Here is a 25,247-nt window from a genome sequence, read left to right as displayed (position 1 = left end):
TTAAAGCTTCATAAAATTTTATTCACAAAGCAAAATAACATGACAAAGACTTCAACATTGAAAACAGGAAAGTTTAAATACACTCGCAGCTCAATACAAATGGCACAAAATGAGATCATGCTAGTCAAATGTCAATGGAAAAAAAATGAGATGATAGTTGTACCCATAGTATAATATAAGAATAAATTACAACATATAGGCTCATAAATAAAAACATGTTTAATGAAAAATACACCAACACACATTGCTTGAACACAACATACAGATGAAATTCTTAAAGCTATCACATAAGACAAGAAACTACACAGTGACTCTGTCATATCATTAAAGTATAAATAACCTTTAATTTAGACAAGAAAAGTAAAAGAGGTAATGATAAATTAATAATTTTTAAAAAAATCTTAACTTATTAAACTTAAATAAATAAATAAATCAAAACTAGCCTTTAAATCATTAACTAAAATATTTTTATCTACAAATTTTGATCTTTTTAAAAAATGGCATCGTAGCGTAAAAAATTTATTTTCAAAATAAATATAAAATACTTTTCTTATTTCAATATAACAAACGAAGTTTTTCGACGCGGCTTACTAATATCAACATCTTCCTGGTTCATAATAACAAACGAAGATTTTCTATGGGGTTTCGTGAGTTTCAATTCCGCAATGTTCGTTACAGCCACCCCCATTTTTCTCTGACGCCTAGTGACAGCTTCCTCCTCATGAGATTCCATAGAAATATCTTCTTTGGTCTCAAGAAAAACATCACTACCCGTTATATCACACTCATTATCGCTATAATCAAATTCGTGATCGTCTAAAGAATCTACAAAAGACCTATCATAGCCAGTTTTAAATTCAGATGGGTTGACCCAATTGTTTTCCCATTCCAATTCACTATTCAACAACCTTTCTTCATCAGTCAAGACTAGACTTGAGTCGGCATCAGTGACATTGTAGATTTCATTAATTTTAATGGTTTTATCTTCATCCATATAACAATAGCTCATAAGAGGATTACTATCAGGTACCACCAGCGCTTTGCTGATATTTTCATCAGTTTGGGAATTCATATTTGTACAATGCTGGTGGATGGATTCTTGTTGCATTCCAATTGCTGTCTTTGCAAGTTCCATGATGTTCAGCTCATTGTCTTCATCCCCTAAAGACTTCAAGGAATTGAAAAGCTCAGCGTGTTTGTCGTTGGACGAGAGGTCGGGCATGACACCGACTGTAAAACCAAACCTCATATTTCTTATCACGCGCTCTGGTTGAATGACTTCACTTAAAGATTTACGGCGAACTTGAGGCACTTCAGGTTGCTGTGCACTATTAGGAAAGCCTGCATAAGATTTTCGCTGCTGGCGTGGCTCTACATTAGGAACTATTTGAGCGCTCAAAGCACGTCTAATTGAAAACTTTCTCTTAGGTACTCTTTCTTCTTCAGTTTTTATGGTGGTTCTGTGAGGTAGACCAGATTGAATAGGATCAACTTTTTCCTCAGAATAATTAAACTCAGTGATTGAAAGTTCACAAGAGAACCTAAAATCAAGAGGGAATATTAACACACTTTCAAAGCATGTGAAATAACTAAACTCAGGTTTTAACTTTAAATTGTAGCAAAGGTTTTAAACGGAATCAGGGAATTAAACTTCTAAGGGAGTCGAGGTTATAAAATATTAACATTATTTTATAAAACGCTTAAAAATTTAATTTGCCTAAATAAATGAAAGATTTCTTATTTTAAATTAACGTCATTCTTAAAAAAAAAAAAAATTTAAAAATAAACAAAAAAAAATTCTTAAAATAGGGTAGAAATTCTTCATCTGACTCAATATTATCTGACCCCTTGATAAACATATCTCAGGAAATTGCTTACAGCTTTACTCAAAACCATTCAATCTGCAACACGATTCTTCATTATCAAAATTAATACTGATAGTGCATGATTTTTAAACAGTGCATAGCATTAGTATTGAAAGAAAATCATTCATAAATCATGTGAAAACATATTGCAGTATGTGATTCCTTAACCATGTCCGTACAAAACAGCCAAGTAGGAATATTAATAACTAAAATATGAATTATGAGAAATAAATCCCATGAATACAAGTTGTAGTGTGCAAATTGTAAAAAATGCGATCATAAATAAAAATTAGTTATTCAATTGCGCAAAAAGGAATTAAAATGTGGAATTTGTAAATCTCAATGTAGTGTAGATAAGCAAAAGCTTCAAGCTTATCGTTCACAATTAGGAAAATAAATCTTTATGTAACATTATGATAATAACAAAAAATAGTTAGCATGAGACGTAAATAACATAAAGGGTTTAATGGCATTATGTTTAATATATAAAGAAGCCCTAATATTTTTCTACTTTCCATAAAAAGTTTCTTTACTACATGAGATTTTCTTCAAAACTTGTTTCGAACAGAGCACAGAATAAAATAATAAAATTTTTAAAAAAATATTGATATGTTCCTCATAAAAAATAGTAAAAACTTGCTGGACTACAAAATTATGAGACTAATTTGCATCTCTATAATACATATAACATAAATAATAATCCTACATCAATTGCATGTTACTAACAGCAAAATATTAGAAATAAACATTTTACTAGAATATACATACACCAACCACCATTTAAAAGAAAAGATAAAAGCACTATTTCCACATGGCCTGATTTTTGATTTATTAAATCATCAACTAACATAGTTGGCTTCTGTATTAACAATTAGCTTAAAGCTGGTTTCAAAGATGCCAGAATGCACAGACTTAAAAAAATAAATTAAAATAAAAAAAGCCTTTTACATGACACAGACTTAATTAAAAAATAAAAATAAATAAAAACTGTCTGCAATTGACAAAAGCCATTCATGCAGATAAAATACAACTCATCAAAATATCAATAACAATAAAACATAAACAAAATGTTGGACTTTTAAAAAAACAAAACTATTGAATATAAATACATATTTTGTATAGAATTCAAACTACTTTATTTGATGAGAGTTTTTACAACAAATTAAAATTTTACTTAAATTCGCAAAAAGAAATCAAGGTAAAGAATAAAAGACAAACACTATTAATTCATGACCTCAATTAACTACATAGTAGTTAAGTGTTTTGAATCCTAATTAGATTCAAAATAAAATAACGGACAATGTCACTAGCAGACTACTGATAACTGATTCAGAAAGCTTCTTGCATAGCTGGATATATTCTCTAAAAGTTAAGAAAATTCAAAATAAAAACCAAATTAAACAAGTTTAAATAAAAATGGATAGATTGGATTGAAACAGGACACAAATTTGGAAATGTCAGAACAAATGAACCATTTCACTAGAGTTAAATATTTTATTAATAAAAAATTTAATTTTCAATTGGAAAATTGGAATTACATTTTGAATAATCAAATTGCAATGAATGTGTTCCTTTCGATTCAAATGTTTCATATTTAAAGTCTCATGTTTAGAGAATGTGATGAGTTTCAAATTAATTTGATATTTTCAATGGAAAATTATGCAAATTTCAAAAACATATTTTTATATTAGTTTAAAAATTTCGATTATAAAGTTTCACTTAAAACAAATTTATTATTTCTGATGTAAATGATGTATTTTCTCTTTAAGGAACAAATATACTTTTAAGAGTAATTATTATTTCATTTACAGTTTAAGTTAATGAGCAAACACTCACAATAACTGTTACTGAAATATGAAATGTAGAATTTTAATAGCAACGATCTTTAATTCTAAGATGAAATGGATCACCATAAATTCATGAAATAAAAATCATGCATTAACAAACACTTATCAGAGGAAAAAACTATTCTTCATTGAAATTCAAAAGGAAAATACTGATAACAGAAAAATAGGAGCTAAACCATGCTTAAGAACTCGAAAAGACAAACGTGCGTAATGGATTCCAAGAAAATTTAAATGAATCATAGCAAATGTATGAAATAAAAGAAAAATGTTGCATAAACAATTACTTATCAGAGACAAAAAATAATCTTTATTAAAATTCAAAGGAAAATATTAATAAAGAAGAATTGAGCTGAAAGATGCTTAAAGGCTCATAAGATAGACATGCATAATGGAGAGAAATATGAACTGAAATAAATAAAAAGGAGAAATTTACATAACAGATTTACACAACATAAAATATAGTACCATTTACTGAAAAAAAGACTATACTTACATGGCACGGTACAAAATGTTCTTTGTCTCCAATTTGGTAAGAAGCTGTTTTATAAGAGCAATAACATCTTGGAATTTATTAAGTAACTCTTGTCTAAAATCTGGCAACAAGTGCAAAATCCTAAAAATACAAAGTAACACAATTTTTTAGATTACAAATTTGAGCTCTTACAAAGGATAACTCCATTTTTAAATATAAAAAATAATTTAAACTTACTTAATAAATATTGCAATAGACACATCATAAGACAAGGTATAGGGCATTCCCATTAATTTTACAAGTTTCATGAATCTGTTATTAAACAGATAATTGTAAAGGCCTTTGTTCACTTGGTCACAAGCATCTTGAATAGCTAAAAAATAAATAATGAAACATTTGTAGAAAAATGAAATAAATAATCAAAACATTTTCACAAAACTGAATTCAATACTAAAAAGAAAATTTATTATGTTTCATTATAACTTTTTCAAGCATTACATTATTGCTGACCAGGGTTGGGGTTTTTGCCAGGACAGTGGCAAAAACCTGGTAAAAACCGGCAAAAACTGGTAAAAACCGGCAAAAACCAAATTATCTAAATTGCTGATAAAATATTATTACAAAATACTTGAAACAATTTTAAATCAATCATAAGGAATAATAATTTTGATACATTACATGAAAAAATTATTTTTAACATATTAATAATTAATATACCTAAGGGTAATAATTTTTAAAAGATTGAAAGTTTTTGATCTCTTTTCATTTTAGAATCCTAAAATAAATGTTCTTTTACAAATAAATATTATTATTTGTATAATACTATTATTTATTATAAAAAATTATTATTTGTACAATAATTAACTACACATGTTGATAGATATTTTATGCTTTAAATTATATTTGTATTAATTTAAAATAAGTTCATTTCACTGGAAAAAAGAGAATAATCACAAATTTTCCAATCAATAATGTTTTAAACTACTAAAATGATACATTATCATTTAATTATGGAATAATAGTTTTGCTAATTTTTTTGTAATTATTTATATTCATAGCACATATTTCAATTTTAGGAATAATTTTGTATCAAAAATGTGTTTTTGTCCTCTCATCTTGGAAAATATAGGTTTTTGCCACTTTTTGCCACTTTGCTTGGCAAAAACCTGGTTTTGCCAGGACGGTTTTTACCGGTATTTACCATGGTTTTTTCCACCTGCGGCAAAATCTTGCCAACCCTGTTGCTGACTATGCATAATTTAAAACCCTTATTTCAGTTTCAATATAATAAAATTTTAATAGAAATATAGAATAGAATAGAACCAATATTGCATTAAAATATAAATTTTTAAATAAAATTTAAAAATTCAATCAATAAATAAAGTTACTTACAACCTCTACAAGTATTTCAGGTTAAAATTGAAAATAAACTTTAAAAAAAATATTAACACTATGACAAATACATTATTTCATAACTGTTTAAATTAACGAATGTCAGTCATTAAAAATTTTATTCAAAACTTATACGAAAATATATATCTTAGAAAAATATTCTTTAACAAGGAATAATTTTGCACCAGATAAACATTTTATTTTGTTCAATATATGTCAGTATCATGCTTGAAACATTGAATTGCACACAAAATTTTTAATATATCATAACACTTAACTGGAATCAAATAAATCTTATGACGCAATTGTTTTTAAATTTTAGTGATATTTAATATCAATTGAGAAACCATGTTCAGCTATTTTACTTAACAATAAGAAATTATAAAACACTGTGTGAATGTCAATTATTTAAAGAAAAAAATAATAAAAAAACAAATTTAAACAATTAGATTATTAATGTACCTGATACAACTTGATCAGGTAAGCTGCTGGCTTTGGCCTTTTGTCTCTTTTTCTTACAATCCTCACATCCATCAAATTCATGTTCCAGTTTCGTAAGCTCATTTCCAGAGTCCTCTTCAGATTTTTGTTGTATTTTGACTACAGATTTAACGCCTAAGCATCTAGTACAAGATATGATACCTACAAAAAATCTGAAAATCAATATGAATTTAAGAAACAAATAATTAATTGCTAGTTCTAAACTACTTCCTAATAGCTAATTCTATACTACTTCCTTTAAAACAGAACGTAAAAAAAACTCTTAGATATATCTATGACAACAAAATATTTATCAGTATAAGGAGTCATGGTAAAAAAGATTCATAAAGGAGACTATATGATAAAGTAGAGCTCTAATTATCCAAGTTATGTTCAATTAATTTTTTATTATTCAGTTTTTATTATCCAGAATTTTTTATTATTCAGTTAACTAGATTACCAGATTATCTAATTTAGTACAATGCACAGCAGTTAAAAGACAAAGAGTAGATAAAACCACTCAAATACTGCTAATAATTAATTTCAATAAGATGATTTAGTGAAGAATGTAAAAGTGCAATACACAAACTACATTTTAAAAATCAAGCATGTACAAAAGAAAATTTCCACTTGCTCTCCTCAGAATAAATAATTTCGAATTCCATATTTTTAAGATGAATTAATAAAAATTTAAAAAGAAAAACATTTTACAAAAACTAGCTTGAAAATTACAATGTATGGACACACGAAAGTAAATGCTTACGTCTTCTTTGCAAGTATCTCAAGGCATCATCAAAACCTTGTTCACACATTTTGCTAAGTATTTCAGGTTTAGGAGGAAATAAAATTCTATAAAATCTATACATATTGCCAGGCGAAACCTGAAAAAAACAACACCCATAAATTAATTTCTAATTATTAATATAACTCAAAAATTTTCATTAACTCTTACGGAAAAACCATGTGCAGAACAAATTTCATTTTAACTAATCATTTTATCCATTTTTTAATAATCTTTACGAAAAATATGCATATAAAAACTAAGATATTTTTCATTATTCTATATCCTAATAAAAGAGATAAATTTAATGAAGAGAGATTGAAGAAATTTAATTTAGTTTGACATGCTACAGAAGTGTATTTCCAAGAACAGAATTCACTGCTACCTAACTATTAGATATAAGCATTAAAAAAATAACATTACTTTGTTTATAAAACAAGTTTTTGATTTCTGACTTGATATAAGAAGGCATTATGGAATCCATTACATAAAACCAAATACTTACTGCAATGCTTGTATTCGCCACATTCACTTGCATTATATTGAAGCTTTCATCTTGGGGACAGATATCATGTTCTCCTGCAAATGGAGATACTGTCACGGTATCATCATCCAATACAGGAAGGTTGTCACTCAAACCACCATCAACATATTTCTAAGAGATAAACAAGCATTTGAATTAATTTAATAGAGTAGAAACTTACCAAATAAATAATTACATCTATAATTTAAATTAAAATATAAATTTAAAGTTTAAGATAAATGGTAAATTTTTTAGGATTTGAAGCCCATATAAATTAAAAGAAAAAAAAGCAATAATTTCCAATAACAGAGAGAAAACCGTTCACTAATTAATTGAGATAACTACCACAATGACCGAATTAAAAAATTAGGAAGAAAAGTGATTTTATTAAATGCTAACAAAATCTTAACTTCAAAATCTGTAATTTAGTCAGAAAGTAATTTAAATTCAATAGTTAATTTATGTATTAAATTCAATTAAATATTTAGTCATATATTTATTCCCATGTTGCATTAAATGGGATATAAAAAATATGTATACAACAATGAAAATTGTTTTAAAACAAATGTATTATTAGTATTGATGAAAATGAATAATAGAACTATGAAACGACAGCTTGGGCAACTATCTTAGCAAAAATTTGTAAACAAAATATAAGTTTTTCTAATGAAGACACACTAAATGTCATTACAATATACTTTTTAATCTTAAATCAACCAACAAACATTTAACACAGTATTTAAAAAATAATACACAACTAATAGTGACCACTAGCACATAGCTATCACTAGCACTGAACAAAACACTAAACATAAATTATAATTATGTATTAAATCTAATACTAAAATTTTTAAATTTTGATGAAACCAATTATTTATAAATAGCAACATTTGTCAAAGAAAGATATGGCAAACCATTTTTTTTCAGAATTAAATAAGGCAGTTTCTACAGCGGAACAACAAATACAAAATTTTACAAAAATCATAAGGACATTGATATAGTAAAAATTGCAAAGTTTAACAAAATGAGACTTGCAAGGTATATCAGCCAACACTTAAGTTTAAAAAACATACATTAATTGGTGTTAGAACTAGAGAGCCGGCAAAACTTTGGTTGAACTCTTAATATAGATTTCAAAACTCTTAGAGCTGGCAAAGAGAACTGCATGAAAAAATGTTCTGAACAAAGCTAAGGCCCATTCTAGGCTGTTGTGCTAATGTAGTTTAACAGTCAAAACTTCCTAATAATCGAAGTCGTGAACACTACATTTTAACAATTAAGAGACACACTTTAATAAAATTTAACTAATAATTTATAATGCAAAAGCCAAAAAAATTAAATCATACTAAATCATGATGTAGATTTAAAAAAGAAAGAGTATTATTCTGCAAATAGAGAAAAAATTTAATTACCTCTCCTTTAAATTTAGGAAGATTCATCCCTGAGTATCCTGGAATAAAGCAGCTGCATAAAATTGCCTGAAAATAAATTATAAGTTAGTATATCATATTGGCAAGTAATATATCATCAGATATAATAATTTCTTAATTGTACATTATTGCTAAATTAAAAACAAAAACAAAAAAACTTTTAAATTAACTTATTTAATTTAAAAAAAATAATCAGTGATACAGATTGTGCATCATAAAATCAGGGTTTTTGATCCATCCACAAACCCAAAAAATCCTGGATGGGTTTTTTTTAAAAAAATTTAAAAAAACACCCATATACAAACCCAAAAATTCCTGGATGGGTTTAAAAAAAAAATCCCAATAAAAAACAGGCTTAAATGGGTTGTTTTTTTTTTACAAACATAACTAAAATCTGACCTTATATCAATTGTGATTTTTTTATTTGATTTATAAATATTAATACATAATGCACAAATATACATTATCATATTTTCAAATCTTAAGTGTATTTAGATAAATATATATGTAACGTTGAATTAATATAATAATTTTTTGAATATAATAATCAACGTTAAGAAAAATCACTTTTTTTTAAAACAATAATTTAAGCTTTTTTAATGTTATTTGTTTTGAATTGAACAAGTGTAGAGTACAGACTAGAATAACTTTGTCTTTCTTTTATCTCATTAATAAATAAGATTTCAAATGCGAATAAAATAAGCATATATAAGTATTATAACAAAATATTAAAAATAGAATTAATTCTTTTCAAAATAATATTTTTGTTTTATGAAATATGTAAATGGATGGATTAAAATATTTTATTAGTAGTTACATTTTAATGCTCCAAAATAATTTAAATATAAAAATTCATTAAATTTCAGACCATGATAAAATACTGAATAATGTGAAATTATCGTTAACTTACTTCGCATTAGAAATTTTATTTAATAAAAGTTTATATGATTAATTATCTTATAGATCATGGCAAATTTCTAAATTTTATTTAATAAAAGTTTATATGATTAATTATCTTATAGATCATGGCAAATTTCTAAATCCATAGTTTAATGAGCAATTCAAAAAACTATCAAGATAATTGTTATAAAACAGAAAACAATATGTTTCTCGAACTCTAATATTATGCTTTTATTTCTAAACAAAGAAGGAATTAATTTAAGAGCATTTTATTAATACCAGCATGAAAAGAAGGTACAACATTAAAATTAAAGATATTTTTTTATTTTAATTCATTATTAAATATTTTCATGTGAAAGTTTTCTTTTTAACTAAAATTACTCTTTTTGAATTAAAAATTAAAATTTAAACCCAAAAAGTGTTAAACTTATAACATCTTAAAAAAACCCAAAACCCACACAGATTGAGTTTTTTTTAAATTTATTTTTAAACTTTACATAAAATTTTAACAATCAATGATCAGGGGTCTGTCCAGACATTTTGTGAAAGGTCCGCTTTTCGTGAAATTGTGAAAATATTGCTCACATTCTTTCAACCAGGGTCCGCTTTTATGAATTTGTGCAAATAGGGTCCGTTTTTGCAAAAAAAACTTTTTCAAGGAGTTTTTAAATTGTAAAGACATACAAGATTATGCTCAACACTGTAAAATTATAAGTAAAAAAATTAAATTTTAAAAAATAAACAACAATTGCTGCTTCTAAATTAGAGATGCAACATACAAATATTTGGTATTTAGCCTATACTGCTGAACGCAGAATATTCATTTCGGACGAATAATGGAAGAATCGTCTGCCGAAGACAAAACTTAATTCGTTTACATCCATCTTTCTTGTTTTCTGCCCTGGAAAGGGTTTATTCGATTAACAAAATAATAATGAAGATAAACAAATTTGTGAAGGGACCGATTAAAAGAAAAATCATTTTGTGAAGGGTCCGTTTTTATGAAAAGATATTTTGTGAAGGGCTTTAAATAAAAGCTTTAAATAATACTTAATACTAGAGAAAAAATAACAAATGATAGGGGGGGGGGAAGACAAAATGAGAACTGTCTCAGCTACTTTCCCAAAACCTGAAGCACTAAAAATTTGCGTTCTTACTTCTGAAACACTAAATACTTGCAGAATGACATTGAATGGAAGAAATAAAATAATAATTTGCAATTAAGTTCGAAATTATTTGGAATTAAAATAATAAATATTTGCAAAATTATCTCGATGCTGTAAAGCTTAAAATAAAAATAAAGCAGAAACAAAAAGTGCACAAGGTAGACAGAAAACTCAATAGAGAAAAACAAGCTGAAAACTCAATAATCATCATGAAAAATAAGTTTCTGATTACAATCTTACTCTTACTGAAAAATAGAGCTATGTCAGTGTGTTGAAAGTGTATGAGAGTGTTTATGGATAATAAATGACTTCAGCATTTGTATAGATCTGTAAAATGTATAATGTTTAAGGTCTTATATGTATTAGCAAGGTAAGACAAATTATAATTTCTTTTTCCTCGAAAAATTAACAATATACATTAAAAGATTTACTAGTTTACGATGTGAAAGTTTGAAATGAATTTTTTTTTCATGAAAAATTTCATGAAACGAAAATTATTTTAAAGAAAATAATTCTATTCATAACCAGCGTTGAAAAGACAATCCATTTTTGGGTTTACGGTTTTGGGCGTGATGCTACTCCATAGCCTTGTAATTTTGAACCCAACCCAGAAGACAACGAAACTTTTAGATTAGATATTGTAGAACAAAAGAGCTTTCGAAGAGAGCGTTTAGTTGAACACAGACTTTGCGTTACATGGAGAGGAAAACCGCGAAAATATTCCACTTTAAGGGAATTGTAATCCAACTAAGAGGAATATTTTACATCATAGTGGTCATCGCGGTTCAGCTTGTCATCGCTGGGATTCGAACCTTAGTCGTCTCGCGAGCTCTCTATCCCCTGATCCGCTCTATCTTCTAATTCCATAAATTCTATATCCTAATTCTATCGTTTTACTTAATCGAGCGACTAGAAAAAAAATTAACGTAATGGCAGGCAACCTTGAAAACTATAAGTACTGACTTTTCACTCTAAAAGTTGGCTGAATCGATTGTGAAAAATCAAATTTAAAAATCGGAAGAAAAACTAAACGATTTAGTTCATAAGAAAATATTGCTGAACAAAGAACGTAAAAGAAACAATTAGATAAAAGGGATCGGTAGAGCTTCAAAACAATTTTCACCATCCTAAATAAATGCAATTTTAACCTGCATAAAAATCAATTTTCATGGAATCGATCGGAAATTTTTACACAATTAATAAATATGCCTAATAGATTTATAAACGTTTACAGGTAACCCTTAAATATAAAAGGATAAAATTATTTCTATAACAGCTTTAAAATGTGATAAATATATTTTTTAAAGAACTTTAAAGTTACTGTTACACCATACGTTATGGATTAAAATAAATTACGGGATTTATTCCGGAAAATCACAACATATTATACAGTCGAATGCCTATCTGCAAAATTTTCAGGGTCGAAAAACACGCCCTTGAAATCGACCAATCAGTATCCACTGTGAAGAGGTGCGTCTTCAACACACACAAATCAGGTCACTAAAACTACGCATTAAGAAGAGAGTGCGGAAAAAATACCAAGGCAACGAATTTTTTAATTTATTTTATTTTTAAATAAATAAAAAAAAAAGAGCATTCAATTCAAACAAACGTCAGCGCGTTATACCCACGATATCTGATAAGTTACATTAGAACTAGATAAACGCTTTTCAATACACATAAACATACACCTTCTCAGTTTATCTGAATTCCTGGATTATTGAAGATAAACGCGGAAGAACTTCAGCAAAACCAGTCACGGGAAAATCATTACGTAATGCAGCATAAAAACTGATTAGATAACTCCCTCCAGGTTTTTTGTTCCGAAAAGAAAGGGATCACATTGCATTTTACGAAACAATAATAACGAAACAATGACTGTTTATAAATTAAATATTTTCTTAATCTTTATTTTTCAAGGGAAGAGGAATTAAATATTTACATAACGTCATTCATATGTAATTTACATGAAAAACGAAAAGTAGATTTCATTAAATTCGAAATAATTTAGAAATAGAGAAAACGTTATTTAACCAATAAAACTTTTTTGGTAGCATAGAAATCATTTGAGGTTGTTTTTCGAAGATTTTGTCGTCATACGAAATTATGCTTTTTTGCAAATATGCTTTTTTCATAACTGCTGTGAGTTTGCAACTGTTACTCACGACTGTTAGGACAAGTTTAGTTTATCTAAAGCAAGCGCATTCTTGTGCTTATTTTGAAAAGAGTGCAAAACGTCAATATGGAGAAAAGCCACAATATTGTGGAAATGATAAGCGTTTGTGGTAATATATTTAAACTTACACCAATACTGCATTATCTGCGCGTAAAAATTTGCAACTGAGAAAAAGGCAGTGATTTTGATAATTCATTTCTAGGTGTAAAAAATGTCACCAAATTGACGATTTTCAAAAAGTTACACCCTTAAAATATTTAAGTTATTTGTTTGTTCTAAAGCCCAGATAAAGCTAGATTCGTAGCTTCACGACAAGATGATATATAGTTTAAAATCATCGCTTTGCTTCAAGTGTCAGGCATTTACGCTGTGGCTTTTTTATTTTCCTTGACTACAGCGCTTTGAAAAACCATGTAAAATTCAACACTCATTTGATTTTGAATTTGTATAGATACAAATAACAGAAAGACGTATAACCGAATGCTTGAAAATATCTATAATAAAGTCTACCTTTAAACCAGGTATAAATTGGTAAATTAAGGTATAAATTCATTAGTATTAAGAAAATTCATAAATTTCGAATTCATATTGTCTCATTCGTCGCTAAGTGTTTAATAAATTATGCGTTTACCTGAAAGCGAATTTACACTTTCGAAGCAATTTATTATAAACAATTTGTTTAACACTTCACTTCCCTATTTTTTATTTTTCGAACAGTTTACAATTAAAAAAACTAAATGCCATTCTTTTCAATTTTAAACAAACTATAATTTTTGTGGGTCCCCAACAAATTAAGCGATTACGGAAACATTGTTTTAATGCACTGCAACAATCTATAAATCTATAAATGGGGTCATTCAAACAAATGTTATGTATGCATGTTTTGGGCAATTTTGGATTTTTCCTTCCCCCTAAACAGCAAAACACAACCCATCCTCCCCTCTTAGATGCTTACGTACGTGGCCTGAAACATCAGTACCGTAGTTGTTTTGTATTCCTGATTGTTTTTTTTTGTTTTGTTTTTTTCTCTCTTAAAAGTCGATATTGTCCAGAAAAACAATGTTTTGCTAAAAAAAAAATCATAATTACTATAATATTATGTAACAAAACAAAATGTAAAAAAGTTGAACACTCAAAACAGCGGCAGTGTCTTTCAAGATTTTTTTTCAAAATTAGAGAGGCATACCTAATGAATATGACCAAAGAATAAATACTGCAACTTACCTGAACTAGATCCTCTTTGGTGTCGAATTGAGACAACAAAACATTCTTCTTATCACTCCATCGTGTAACAGAAATGAAAAGTCTCCCAGAACAGATTTGATGAGCATTTTCAGGAAGTGCTTTCTCTAGCTTCTCCCTCAGAGTTTGATTTAAATTGAACCTAGGGCTTAGAGCACCTAACGTTAAGGATCGAGCCCTTCCTGCAATACCTAGGATATCTGTCGTAGTTTGACCTAAAATTAGAAATATACATTTCAATTTTAGACAAGTGGCTAGAAATACAGGGTATGCCACAAAAGCCACTCGTGAAGCAATTTCATGTTTTTTTTTTTTCTTTCAAGGAAATATTTAAATGGCAACTATAATTTCATACGATGAGATACAGCTAAAATACATTTTAATCAACATTTGACATACGGCAAAAACTATAGATAGTCGCAGAATTTAAAATTTATTCGATAAATTGTTTTGATAAGTTCACAGATATAACAAAAGCGGAGTTACCAACAGAATTTTAATAATTGGGTTTTAAGCTTAAATGACAAAATGATAGCCAAATTGTATTTAGTGATAAACACGAGTTCTAAGAAAAGACTTGTTTCGCGAAATTTGTTACTAGCAATAGAAATATTAAAATTTGTAGTTTTAGGAAACATTTTTATTCCGATAACAAGCTTAAATATTCATGATCACACAACATAAATTGAATAAGTAATGGTTATGGCACTTATTATTGCATGAAAAAGGTTGCAACAGGCATCGTATTTGAGAGGCCCTAGAGATCGATTATAGGAAGAAAAATTTACAGTATACTAATAAAAGAAAAGTACTAACGAAAATCCTGTCTGCAAATGATATTTTAATTCAGAAATCCTAAAAATTTAAAAACGCAAATGTGAAAAACCAAAAATTATTAAAATCTAAAATTACATGCTATTCCAAAAAAAGAAAAAAATTGTTACATTTGCATTTACTCTTCTATAGCAAATAAATAGATTAAAAAATAATTGAACAAACATTTCTTCTAGACATTACAAAAATCTACTTTCGAGACTAGCATGAAAATAAATATTACACCATCAATAGAAATCTTTATACTTTCATAATATTTGAAAGGAGGAAAAGTACTTGAAAATAATTAACGTCGAAAAAATTATTTATCTTAACGTTTCGTGCACTTTATATTAGAAACGTCTCTGGTAAAAGATAGTGGACAAAAATGTGATAAATATGAAGATATATATAAAAGACAATGAAACATTAAAAATAATTTAATGAAATACTAATATGTATTACATTGTATAAAAGTATTTTTGTTTTTCTCACGTGATCTAATCTTTTTCTCGTGAATAGTCAACCACCTTGATAGCCGTCTATGACCTTCGCCTTCATATGCTGAATTATGAAAACGCTAAGATAGCATAAATAAGGTCCTGTTGCTCTGAGCAACACAATAGAAATTTCAACAATAATTTATTTTTATTAAGTATCACCACGTTTTATCATTCCAGAAGAAAAAGCTAGACTTTGTACACCTGTACTTCTTGATGTGTTACTATAAATTGCCAGCAACAAGCAAGGACATAAACTAGATTAAAAAACCAAATGCAGTTATGTTAAGGTACTATATTACAAACTGACCCTCAATAACCGCTCAATATATAATTTTCGACTCATTACCAAAAATCATGAGGGGTCACAAATTAATACTTAAATCACTGCTGAATATAATCACTTTGAATCAATACTGACTGAAAGCATCAAAATCTGTTAGATAAGCGAACGAAATAGAATTAAAGGAAAATCCTTGAAATTTTGCACCCTCCTGGATTTGATGCTTTTAACAGCTTTCCACAACACTAGCTCACCAAATTTTAGTAATTTTTCCCAGTTTAAATAATTTGTGATTTCTTAATTACATACTTTTTGTCTTCATTTTTGACAAAAATTTTGAAATATATATAATAAGAGTGTTGTTTACAAATCACCATATTTATGTCTGGTAATGCATATTAATTTTAAAAGTGAAAACTGTAAAAATAAGATAAGCACTTATAACACAGCTTCATTATAAATAAGTGGATACTAAATTTAAACATAATTATTGGTTCATGATCCGACAGATTATTTTAATTAATTCTTATGTGCAATTTTAAATATATCAAGCTTTATACAATAAAGTCATTAAACTATATCAAACTACCTAAGAAAACATTGTAGTGACTCTAAACTTAAGACTCAAAACCAAAGACAAGCGATAACTCCACACAAATTTCTATTTCAAAATAAAACCCGATTTTGTAATTTTACATAAGAAATTTTGAAAAAAAAAACACACTTTTATTTACTTTATTATCAAGATTAAACTGACAACTGATCATAAACTGATAACGATGTTATATTTTCATATAAATTGTTTACACAGAAGTTGTTGACTTGTATACGGTTAACAGCAGAAAAGACAAATATAAAACCAAAGTTCGAGTTAGAAACTCATTGAAAACAAAATTATCCTCAGTGAACGAAAGAAAATAAATAATGAAAGGAAAAAGTATCAGAAATTAGGAACATACGTAAGAGACTGTAAATATAAGGAAAATTTTGCCGAAAAAATAAAAATGGGGGAAATTTAACCATTATTTCAGACGAAATGCTGGTTTGTTTTATTTTATTTATTTTTTTATGTCACATTTATTTTCATTGCTTTCGCAATGGTACGCGCTAGTTCGATGTTTTAATAAGAGGAAGCAAAATTATTAATTATACGTATGTATAGGTAGGCGCTAGTTATTACCAATTTTATAAGGATGTATTAAAAAAAATAATTGACTTAAGACTATATTAACAGTTAAAAAAAATTCTTAGCAAAGAAATTATATCAATATAAGATTTAAAAATTTAGCTGCAACTTTTTACTGATTGACTTACAAGTTACTGCTTCATCCCCTCCCCCGCCACACAATTTTCAAAAATCGTTCCTAACAACAAAAAAAAAGAAAAATACTGTTATCCATTTAATTAATATTACGATAACCTAGGTAATAAAATATACAAGACTAAGATAATATGAAAAACCGTTCATATTTTATCAACAAGTTTTTGTTCACTAAATGTAGCGATACAATAACGAAATATCGAAATATATATGTTCATTCATGAACTTTTTTTTTCTTTCTGAATAATTATTTTCCGTATTTCTTAATATACGGGTTTCTTAATAATCTCTGATATTATAAAGTTTGACGATTTAGCGAACTCGTCAATTTATATAGATTTTATTTCAAACCTTCTTAGAACTTAAAAAACCGATTAAAAATCAATTTTGATAGCTTCGATAAAATCTAAACGTAATCCACCACTTCCAATCAATTGGATGAAAAATATTCATTTTTTCCGAGCAAAAGTCGAATTTACTTAATAAAATAATTCTTACATTTAAAAACAAAACAAGGTAAAAAAATGTTTAGATGTAGGTGCGCAATTAAGCTTCATACATAAAACGCATGAAGTTAATATGCATACCAACAGAATTTTAAAATCACGGAAAAGAACTAAAAATGTTGTGTCATGAATATTAATAAGATAAACTATGTTAGTTGGTCCAACGCATTCAGTAATGTTTCAGTACGTCACAGCATCTTGATCAGCTTTCTTTTCATCCTCCTGCAAAGACATAATGACCTTGTCAGCTCGAAATGTCAAGAGTCTGCTACAAAATCGAACATAAATATCGATTTTATTATTCCTCTATCAACTGCGAATCGTCTTTTCAGTTTAAATTTGTTTTGTCACTTGAATTAATGAGCAAGAATAACGTCAGTATATGACAACAGTATTTCAAAATACATACAATTTAGAATTATGTATCCTCATAACAATACGTATTAATTTGGTTCATTTCTTTAATTGAATTTCCTTGTTTTGATAAAGGAATATAACTAGGAGGAAGAGCATTCTATCCGCTGTTTAAATCGTTTAACCTTTTCTTCTCTTTACGAATGGCAACGATTTCGCAGTTGGAGAACCACGATTGACACCGCTTTCTGACAACACCCATGAAAAAAAGGGGGGATTTAATTAATAATAATGGTTTGTTCAAAATTAAATTCATAAAATGAATATGTGTCAAGGGTAATACGTTAAAGTATCAAGTTCATCGAGAATTCAAGTAATATAGTTCAAAAATATCTCATCTTAATTATGAGTTTATAAATTTGGACCACTACTATTCTGACTAGTTTCCTAGAGAATAGGAGGCAAAGGAGGCGACGATTCTAAACGGACGACGAGGGCAATAAAACTTAAAATTTATGACAACTGTTTTAATTATAAAATTAACTTTATAACAATTACATATTTGGATAAAACAAAATTATTTTGTGAAGATTAAAATATGATTTAAAATAAATTTAATAATGAAGTTTTGATCGTAAAATATTTAAATATACTTTGTATTAAAAGAAAAAGAAATTACAAGAAAAGATTTATTTACCTTAGAATAATTTCTAACTATTTAACATAAAAAATCTACATATTTTCTTTAAAAAAAAAAATTCTTTTTTTCTTTTTTAGGAGCGATTATTTTTCTTTTTTTGGAAATGATGAGTTCGCCCAGGATATCGAAACGCATCTGCATTGCACGCCACCGATATGCACTTTTGATGCCGATCGATTGATTTTGTCCTGAATACGGATGTCCATCTGAAATGGGTCAGTAATAAATTATGTCAAGTCAAAGAGTAGACCCGCTGTCTGTTAACTTTCGCTTTTATAACTTTCGATGCCACTGAAATAAAGTTAGGTAAGAAAATAATCATGGAAGTGTGGGACGGAGTGACGTGAAGTTTCATTTCCTTTGTCTCAACCACTCTGAATAGGTTAAAAGTTTTCAATAAAAGGGTTGAATTTAAGCGATACATAAAAATTATCATAACTGTCATTGGTGTACATAAGGTTGGACACAGTTTTACGGGCCTCAAGAAGAAATTTTTTAAGGGCGAATGCTTCAAAAAAGAAAAAAAGTCCTATTTTCATGTTTTAAAGAGTCTTTTATTCAAAATTGTGGTTTTCATTTTTTTTCCCTTCGTACATGCAGATAAAGAAATTCTCTACAATTCAATTTTAGAAATTAATTGAAAGACATGACAATTTTTTATACGGAATTATGATCGGGTTTCTAGGAGTCCAAGACTGGCACAATCGTCCCTGTCTACCCCTCGCCCCTTGGGTACGGCCTTGGCGAGAAGATGGTAACGTTTATAGTAAGGCTAGGATGGACCGAAAATAACACATAAAAATTGTTAAAAATGACACAAATAATGAATTGTAGAATTAATAACTTCCGACGCGAATAAAAAATGAAAATGTGAAGTAGTAGTCTGTTTCCGATAAAGTTAAGAATATCCACAATAATTGTGAACCAGACGCGTAATGGAAATTATGACTCCACAATTTCGCGAACAACGGCAATGTAGTCAACATTGAGCAACAACCGCCTTTACTTCCAAGACAGGCTGGTAGTACGCATCGATTGGAAGTTTGGTGGTCCTTAAGCCCCCAAAAACTTATTTATTGCAAAAATCATAGAAAAAAGTCACAGTTGCATAAGTCACTAATATAGGGGGGGGGCGGAAATAAATCTTTTCAAGCGAAGAAGGGAGAAACTTGTTATAAAATTCACTTTGTTACGGATACACAAGTTTTATTACAGATAAGACTGTATTTTAAAAATTGCATTCGGAAAATATTAAGTTATTTTAACTGCAGCCAATTGGAGAAAAAAAATTGAAAAAAACTGAACACCCCTACTAAACAAATAAAATGGAACATACATGACATAAAGGGGGATGGGTGAAAAGTTGAAAATCAACTGAATTTTGGTCTTATCAAAAATATGATAAGCTACATGGGAATAATCTGGTTTACCTCCGACATTCCTCGATAATAATCTTTAGAAAGAGGGGGGAAATGACAGTTTCATTCTAGAAAATTCACTGATCTAACATACATTGGGCAATTAAAAAAAAAAAAAGACAAATCAGTTGTGTGACTATCTTTTCCAAACCTTGCATTCTGTGTTGGGCAACTCCACGATTCAATGCATTCAAAAGCTGGTGACCGAAAAAATCTTGTGACTACAATATCTCTCAATTCCTGTGCGTCATAAAAGAAAAATTCACATTCAATTCCTAATACCCGGTATTGCAATTTACCACTAGTAGCACCCATCAACAATATCAGCTATCATAATCAGAAACAATTTTATCACAAGTTCCGTCCTACTATTATCTAATCCAGACATAATCCTACTGATAGTAGAACATTACAATAAACAGTGACAAGTTCAGTCCAGATGATAAAGTGAAATGAAAACTATGCAATGTAGCAACTCGGAGATGATAACGTCAGGATTTGTATAGTTTCTATATGATTCAACAAAATCAGATACATACTACCAAGATATAGTGGTATTATAATATCATGTAATGTGATGTAGAAAATAGTTCTAACGCTTAAATTTCTAAAACTTGTTCCAATATACCTTAAAAATAAAACAACAATAAGGTTGAAAAGTTCGAAGATTCCTGTTTGACGCGGTAGTACCTTTAAAATGACATTTTGTGACTATAGATTTGACCTTTCATTTTAATTCTATGCATGTGATTTTATTTTTCTATAATTCGAACATATGTTTTGCACTAGCACACGAGATCGCGAAAAATTTTCAACGCAAAAAGGAATTCAATTTTGAGTTAAAAAATTCCTGACCCTAATCTCGTGAGAAAAATTTTCGAACCGCATGCGGCCCGTGGAAATGCCCTGAATAAAGATTGAATTCTTGTAGTTGCTCCATCATTTTTTAAAAAAATTCACTGTATTTAGCAACACAAAAGTTGTTTGTTTTAAAAATGTTTGCTTTATTAAGCCTCACTAAAATTTTGAAGCAATAGAAAAAACAATTTTACTAGCAAAACATGTTACCTTAGAATTCAGAAGAGTAAAAAATTCGTTAAAACGCGAACGGCTTCGCTCAGCTTGGTTTAGTGACGCCAACATAGAATTAAATGCGCAACAACTAATTTACTTTATAGCATAGTGCTTTGGTAAAATAATTTTAGAAAAAAACTTTTTATTTTTTTATTTTATTAACTTTGCGGACAAAATCAGATATATGAAACGCATTTAAAAAAGAAAGAAAAATAGGTAAAAGTAGAATAGAAAATGCGGGAGAGAGCAAACTGACCAAAGACAAAAATTATAAGCCTAAAAAAAAGATAATGACAGCTTTGAAATGTGAAACGGACGTCCAAAAAGAAGCTATAAATATAGGTATTAACTAACAAGGAAATAGAATAACCTCAAGATGCATCCAACCTTGAAAAAAGAGAAAACACGAGACCTGTGGAAGTTGAGACAAGACAGGTGATCGCATTCACACACGAGATTTTTAACCGGTTCTTTCTCTAAATGCATTCTGACTAATCAGTTACAAATTCTATTAATTCAACAGTTCAGAGAGGCGACGCGAACTTAACTTTTTCGGAGATTCATCAATTAAGATTAATGCCAATTTCATAAAATAAATCATGCATTTATAGCATGAATGTAGCTTTAAACGGGTACGTTTTTTTATCCCCCACATAATGGAACATATCATTTTTTTTTATATAATTTCTAATTTCCTATCAAAAAAAATTCATCTAAAAAAATTTTGAAAATTACAGTTTATTTGCAAAAACTGAAATTTTATTAATTTCTGATATATTTGTTACTTTAATTAAGCTGATGTATGCATATAATAGGTGATATCAAAGGATTTATCACACCATTTTCCAAACATAGACAAATTAGAGTAGAGAGCTTTCTTATTCCGCCAAATATTAGATAAAATTTTTTAAATTCTCAAATAGTGAAACATTTTAGGCTGTGTCTCTTTTTGGTAACCTTGACTATTCATATATATTAGTCTGAACAGTCAGAATAGTCCTTAGCGTGCTTACATCACATCTTTGAAAAGGAAGAGGAACATAAATTTCCAGTATAAAAGAAATTAGGACCAAAAGAAAATTAGGATTTCATTAATTTCTAATATATTTATTTTTATAATACAGATAAGCAGCATTTAAACCTAAAATTCTTATTCTATAGATTATAAAGAAATAATTTTCACAAGTTAAGCGCAACAATGTAACCAAGTCTGAGACTTGTTAGAAAATTTATAATACAAATTGGTGAACCTGAGATATGAAAAAGTGACAAACTTAAAGATGCAAAATTTTGTTTAGAGAAATTTCAGAACAATGAAAATTCAAAACACAAAAAAAAACTATAATTAGAATTCCGAACAAATCTTAGTAGTTTAACCAGTAGTGGAAAAATTGCTTTATTTTATAACTTTAAAATAATACTGATTGGTTCTTTAAAGGTTTTACCCTTAGTTATCTAATAGGAAAACTCTAAAGCCAATTTGTCAACTAAAACTTGTCTAAAATTTGTAAGTATTTGTGTTTTATTAAGTTAAAATTACATTTACTTAAAAAAAAGGATAAATATATTAGTAATGAAAAAAAATCTTTTTGATTGACTAGGGAAAAGGACAAAGTTGAAAGTTTAGAAATAGTTCCTTAATTTTCAAGTTTTCTGTTAAGATAATTAAAGTTGCTTTTTATATTACAATTCCACAGGCATATCTGAAGTGTATAATACTAGATTATCATATAACTAAAGAAAAAAAGGTACATAGAAGCTGAGTACTAAACTTTAGAGAAGGGATCGGCATAATTTTAGACGGAGTACATAACTTTCGAAAAATTTTCTTAAAGCACAAGAAAAATCTTTGAGTAATTTATGCTTGACAATAAAAATAGGCTCTCCAGCTTTTGATCTAACCAGTTCAGACCTAATCAGCAGTCCAACAGTTGCATTAAATTGTACAGTTATCTCGAATAAAATATATAAAAAAAAATTACTTATAAACTCTTACACTATAAGTTTAAAACTGGTGAAATCTCAAGGTCATAATGTTTCCAAGATCAATGTTTATTATTTAATAAATACAATATCATTTCTAGCAGTTAAATAATAAGTTATTTTAATGTTTAAAGGGGATCGAGTGTTGTCTAAATCACATGACATATGCTATTTTCTTACAAGTAGAATAACAATAGCAATTTTTTTTTATTTTTTATTGTTAATATAAAGTCTTCAACATACTCTTCAAGAGTAAGTTTGGATAATTATTACTCTTACATTATACAGAGACAATGATATCAATTGAGGATAGTTTCAACACTATCCTTCCTTCAAAATAAAATGAATGCCCATTACAGGAAAAAATCTGTGATTAAACATGTTGTCAACTAAAAAGAACTGCATAGAATCGTATCATTATTATGTGACAATTAGTTTATTTCTGTTTTTGCTACTTCTGTCAACTTTATGAAAATAAAAAGCAAAGAAGTTATCAGTTAAAAGCATGAAGTTAACAAAAGTTAGAAGCATTATTTATTTCCTTTACTTTAAAAGTAGATTAAAGCAGACTTAAAAGCAAAGAAGTCAACTTTACTGTTTTAATAATTATGTATAAAAAAGAAGTTTATATCAACACACATCTGACAAATTCCAATTACAAATGCACTTTGTACTTCATATTAAAGTATAGAAAATAAAATAATTAAATAGAAAATTCTGCAATCTCATAAATAAATGCAAAAGATAAATATATGTTGACTAATTGACTGTAAAAGAACAACTTTAAGGGAATCGAGCATAAATTTAATGCATATTTAAATTTGAAAAATTAGAAAACTAGCAAAGTGGAATTTTGAAAGACACATAATAACTTTAAGCAGTGAAAGTTACGCAGTGCAATGAAGATTTGAAATTCATTTAGGTAATGAATAATAATAATAAGGGCACATAGAACTCTATTTAACATTGATTAATTGATAAACTCAAGTAGTTCAATTTATAAATAGAGGTAGGCATTTCATGAGTATTAACGAGTTTTAAGTGGAATTAAACGGTTTAATAAAAGTTACTTAATGAAAGTGACTTAGTGACTTTAATGAAATTATTCCAAAATTGAATATGTAAGAAATAAAAACTGATCCATTACATTTTTAAAGGCGTCAAACTATGTAAATAAAACAGTTTCATCAATTAAACATTAATTATAAAACGTAGCAAGAATATTCCATCATAGATTCTTATTATTGAAAAAAATATTATATCAGTTTTCAATCCATTTTATGCGCTTTTAGAATGCAATAGAATTTAATAAAAATTTATGACTAATCAATAATCTAAATAAAATCAATAAAATTTATAGCAAATCAACAATCTAAAACAATCAATCTATAATAAATGATCTTACCTAAAGACACATCACATATTAGAGCTGCTGCGGCTACGGAACCAACCGATGCACCGGCAATTCTGGAAACTACTGCATGAGGTGCATATTCCCGAAAACAACTTGCTACACCAACATGATAAATTCCTAAAAATCCACAACCAGCAAACGATAAATTAATTTTACTCATTACAACTCCTTCTATGAATTGTTCACAAACTTTCTTTCCAACAACCAACACTTTTTTGATACAAACTATTCAGCATCAAAGTCAATTTAAATATAACACTAACAGTGCGAGTGCCTTAAATTTGATGTGAATATTTACAAATGATTATTTAAAAAAGAAGATAACGATATGACAAGACGAAACGTAACACGAAATATGACAGTTTTGAATTATTCTACGCATTTCAGAATCAGGATGAATGTAAAGGGTTGTAATAGTAAACTATCACGACATCGCCAACGAATATCATGTTAAGCGCCAAAAATGTTTTGTTTCACGCGCCAAGCCTTGGACCGTTCGTATAGATGAAATATTTTACGCAAGGTAAATGATGTAAAATTGATAATATTTAAATATATTTTCGAAAATTAACAGGATAAACAATTGAAATTGATTTATTAAAAAAAG

General features: G+C 27.9%; 1 protein-coding gene across 1 annotated transcript; it reads right to left on the bottom strand.

Annotated features, from left to right (window-relative positions):
• On the bottom strand, positions 1 to 25,042 carry LOC107455774 (uncharacterized). The gene is made up of 9 exons (XM_016073464.5): positions 24,632 to 25,042; positions 14,257 to 14,489; positions 8,773 to 8,838; positions 7,343 to 7,492; positions 6,820 to 6,937; positions 6,039 to 6,218; positions 4,422 to 4,557; positions 4,206 to 4,325; positions 1 to 1,541 (listed from the first exon to the last, which is right to left on the bottom strand). The coding sequence occupies exons 1-9, from the start codon at positions 24,798 to 24,800 to the stop codon at positions 551 to 553; spliced, it is 2,163 nt and encodes a 720-aa protein (XP_015928950.1). The 5' UTR covers positions 24,801 to 25,042; the 3' UTR covers positions 1 to 550.
• Positions 25,043 to 25,247: the final 205 nt, after the last annotated feature.

Source organism: Parasteatoda tepidariorum, chromosome 6, assembly GCF_982258835.1.
Source record: "Parasteatoda tepidariorum strain Cologne lab strain chromosome 6, Ptep-v5.0, whole genome shotgun sequence".
Taxonomy (NCBI): domain Eukaryota; kingdom Metazoa; phylum Arthropoda; class Arachnida; order Araneae; family Theridiidae; genus Parasteatoda; species Parasteatoda tepidariorum.
This window is presented reverse-complemented; position numbering and strand designations above follow the sequence as displayed.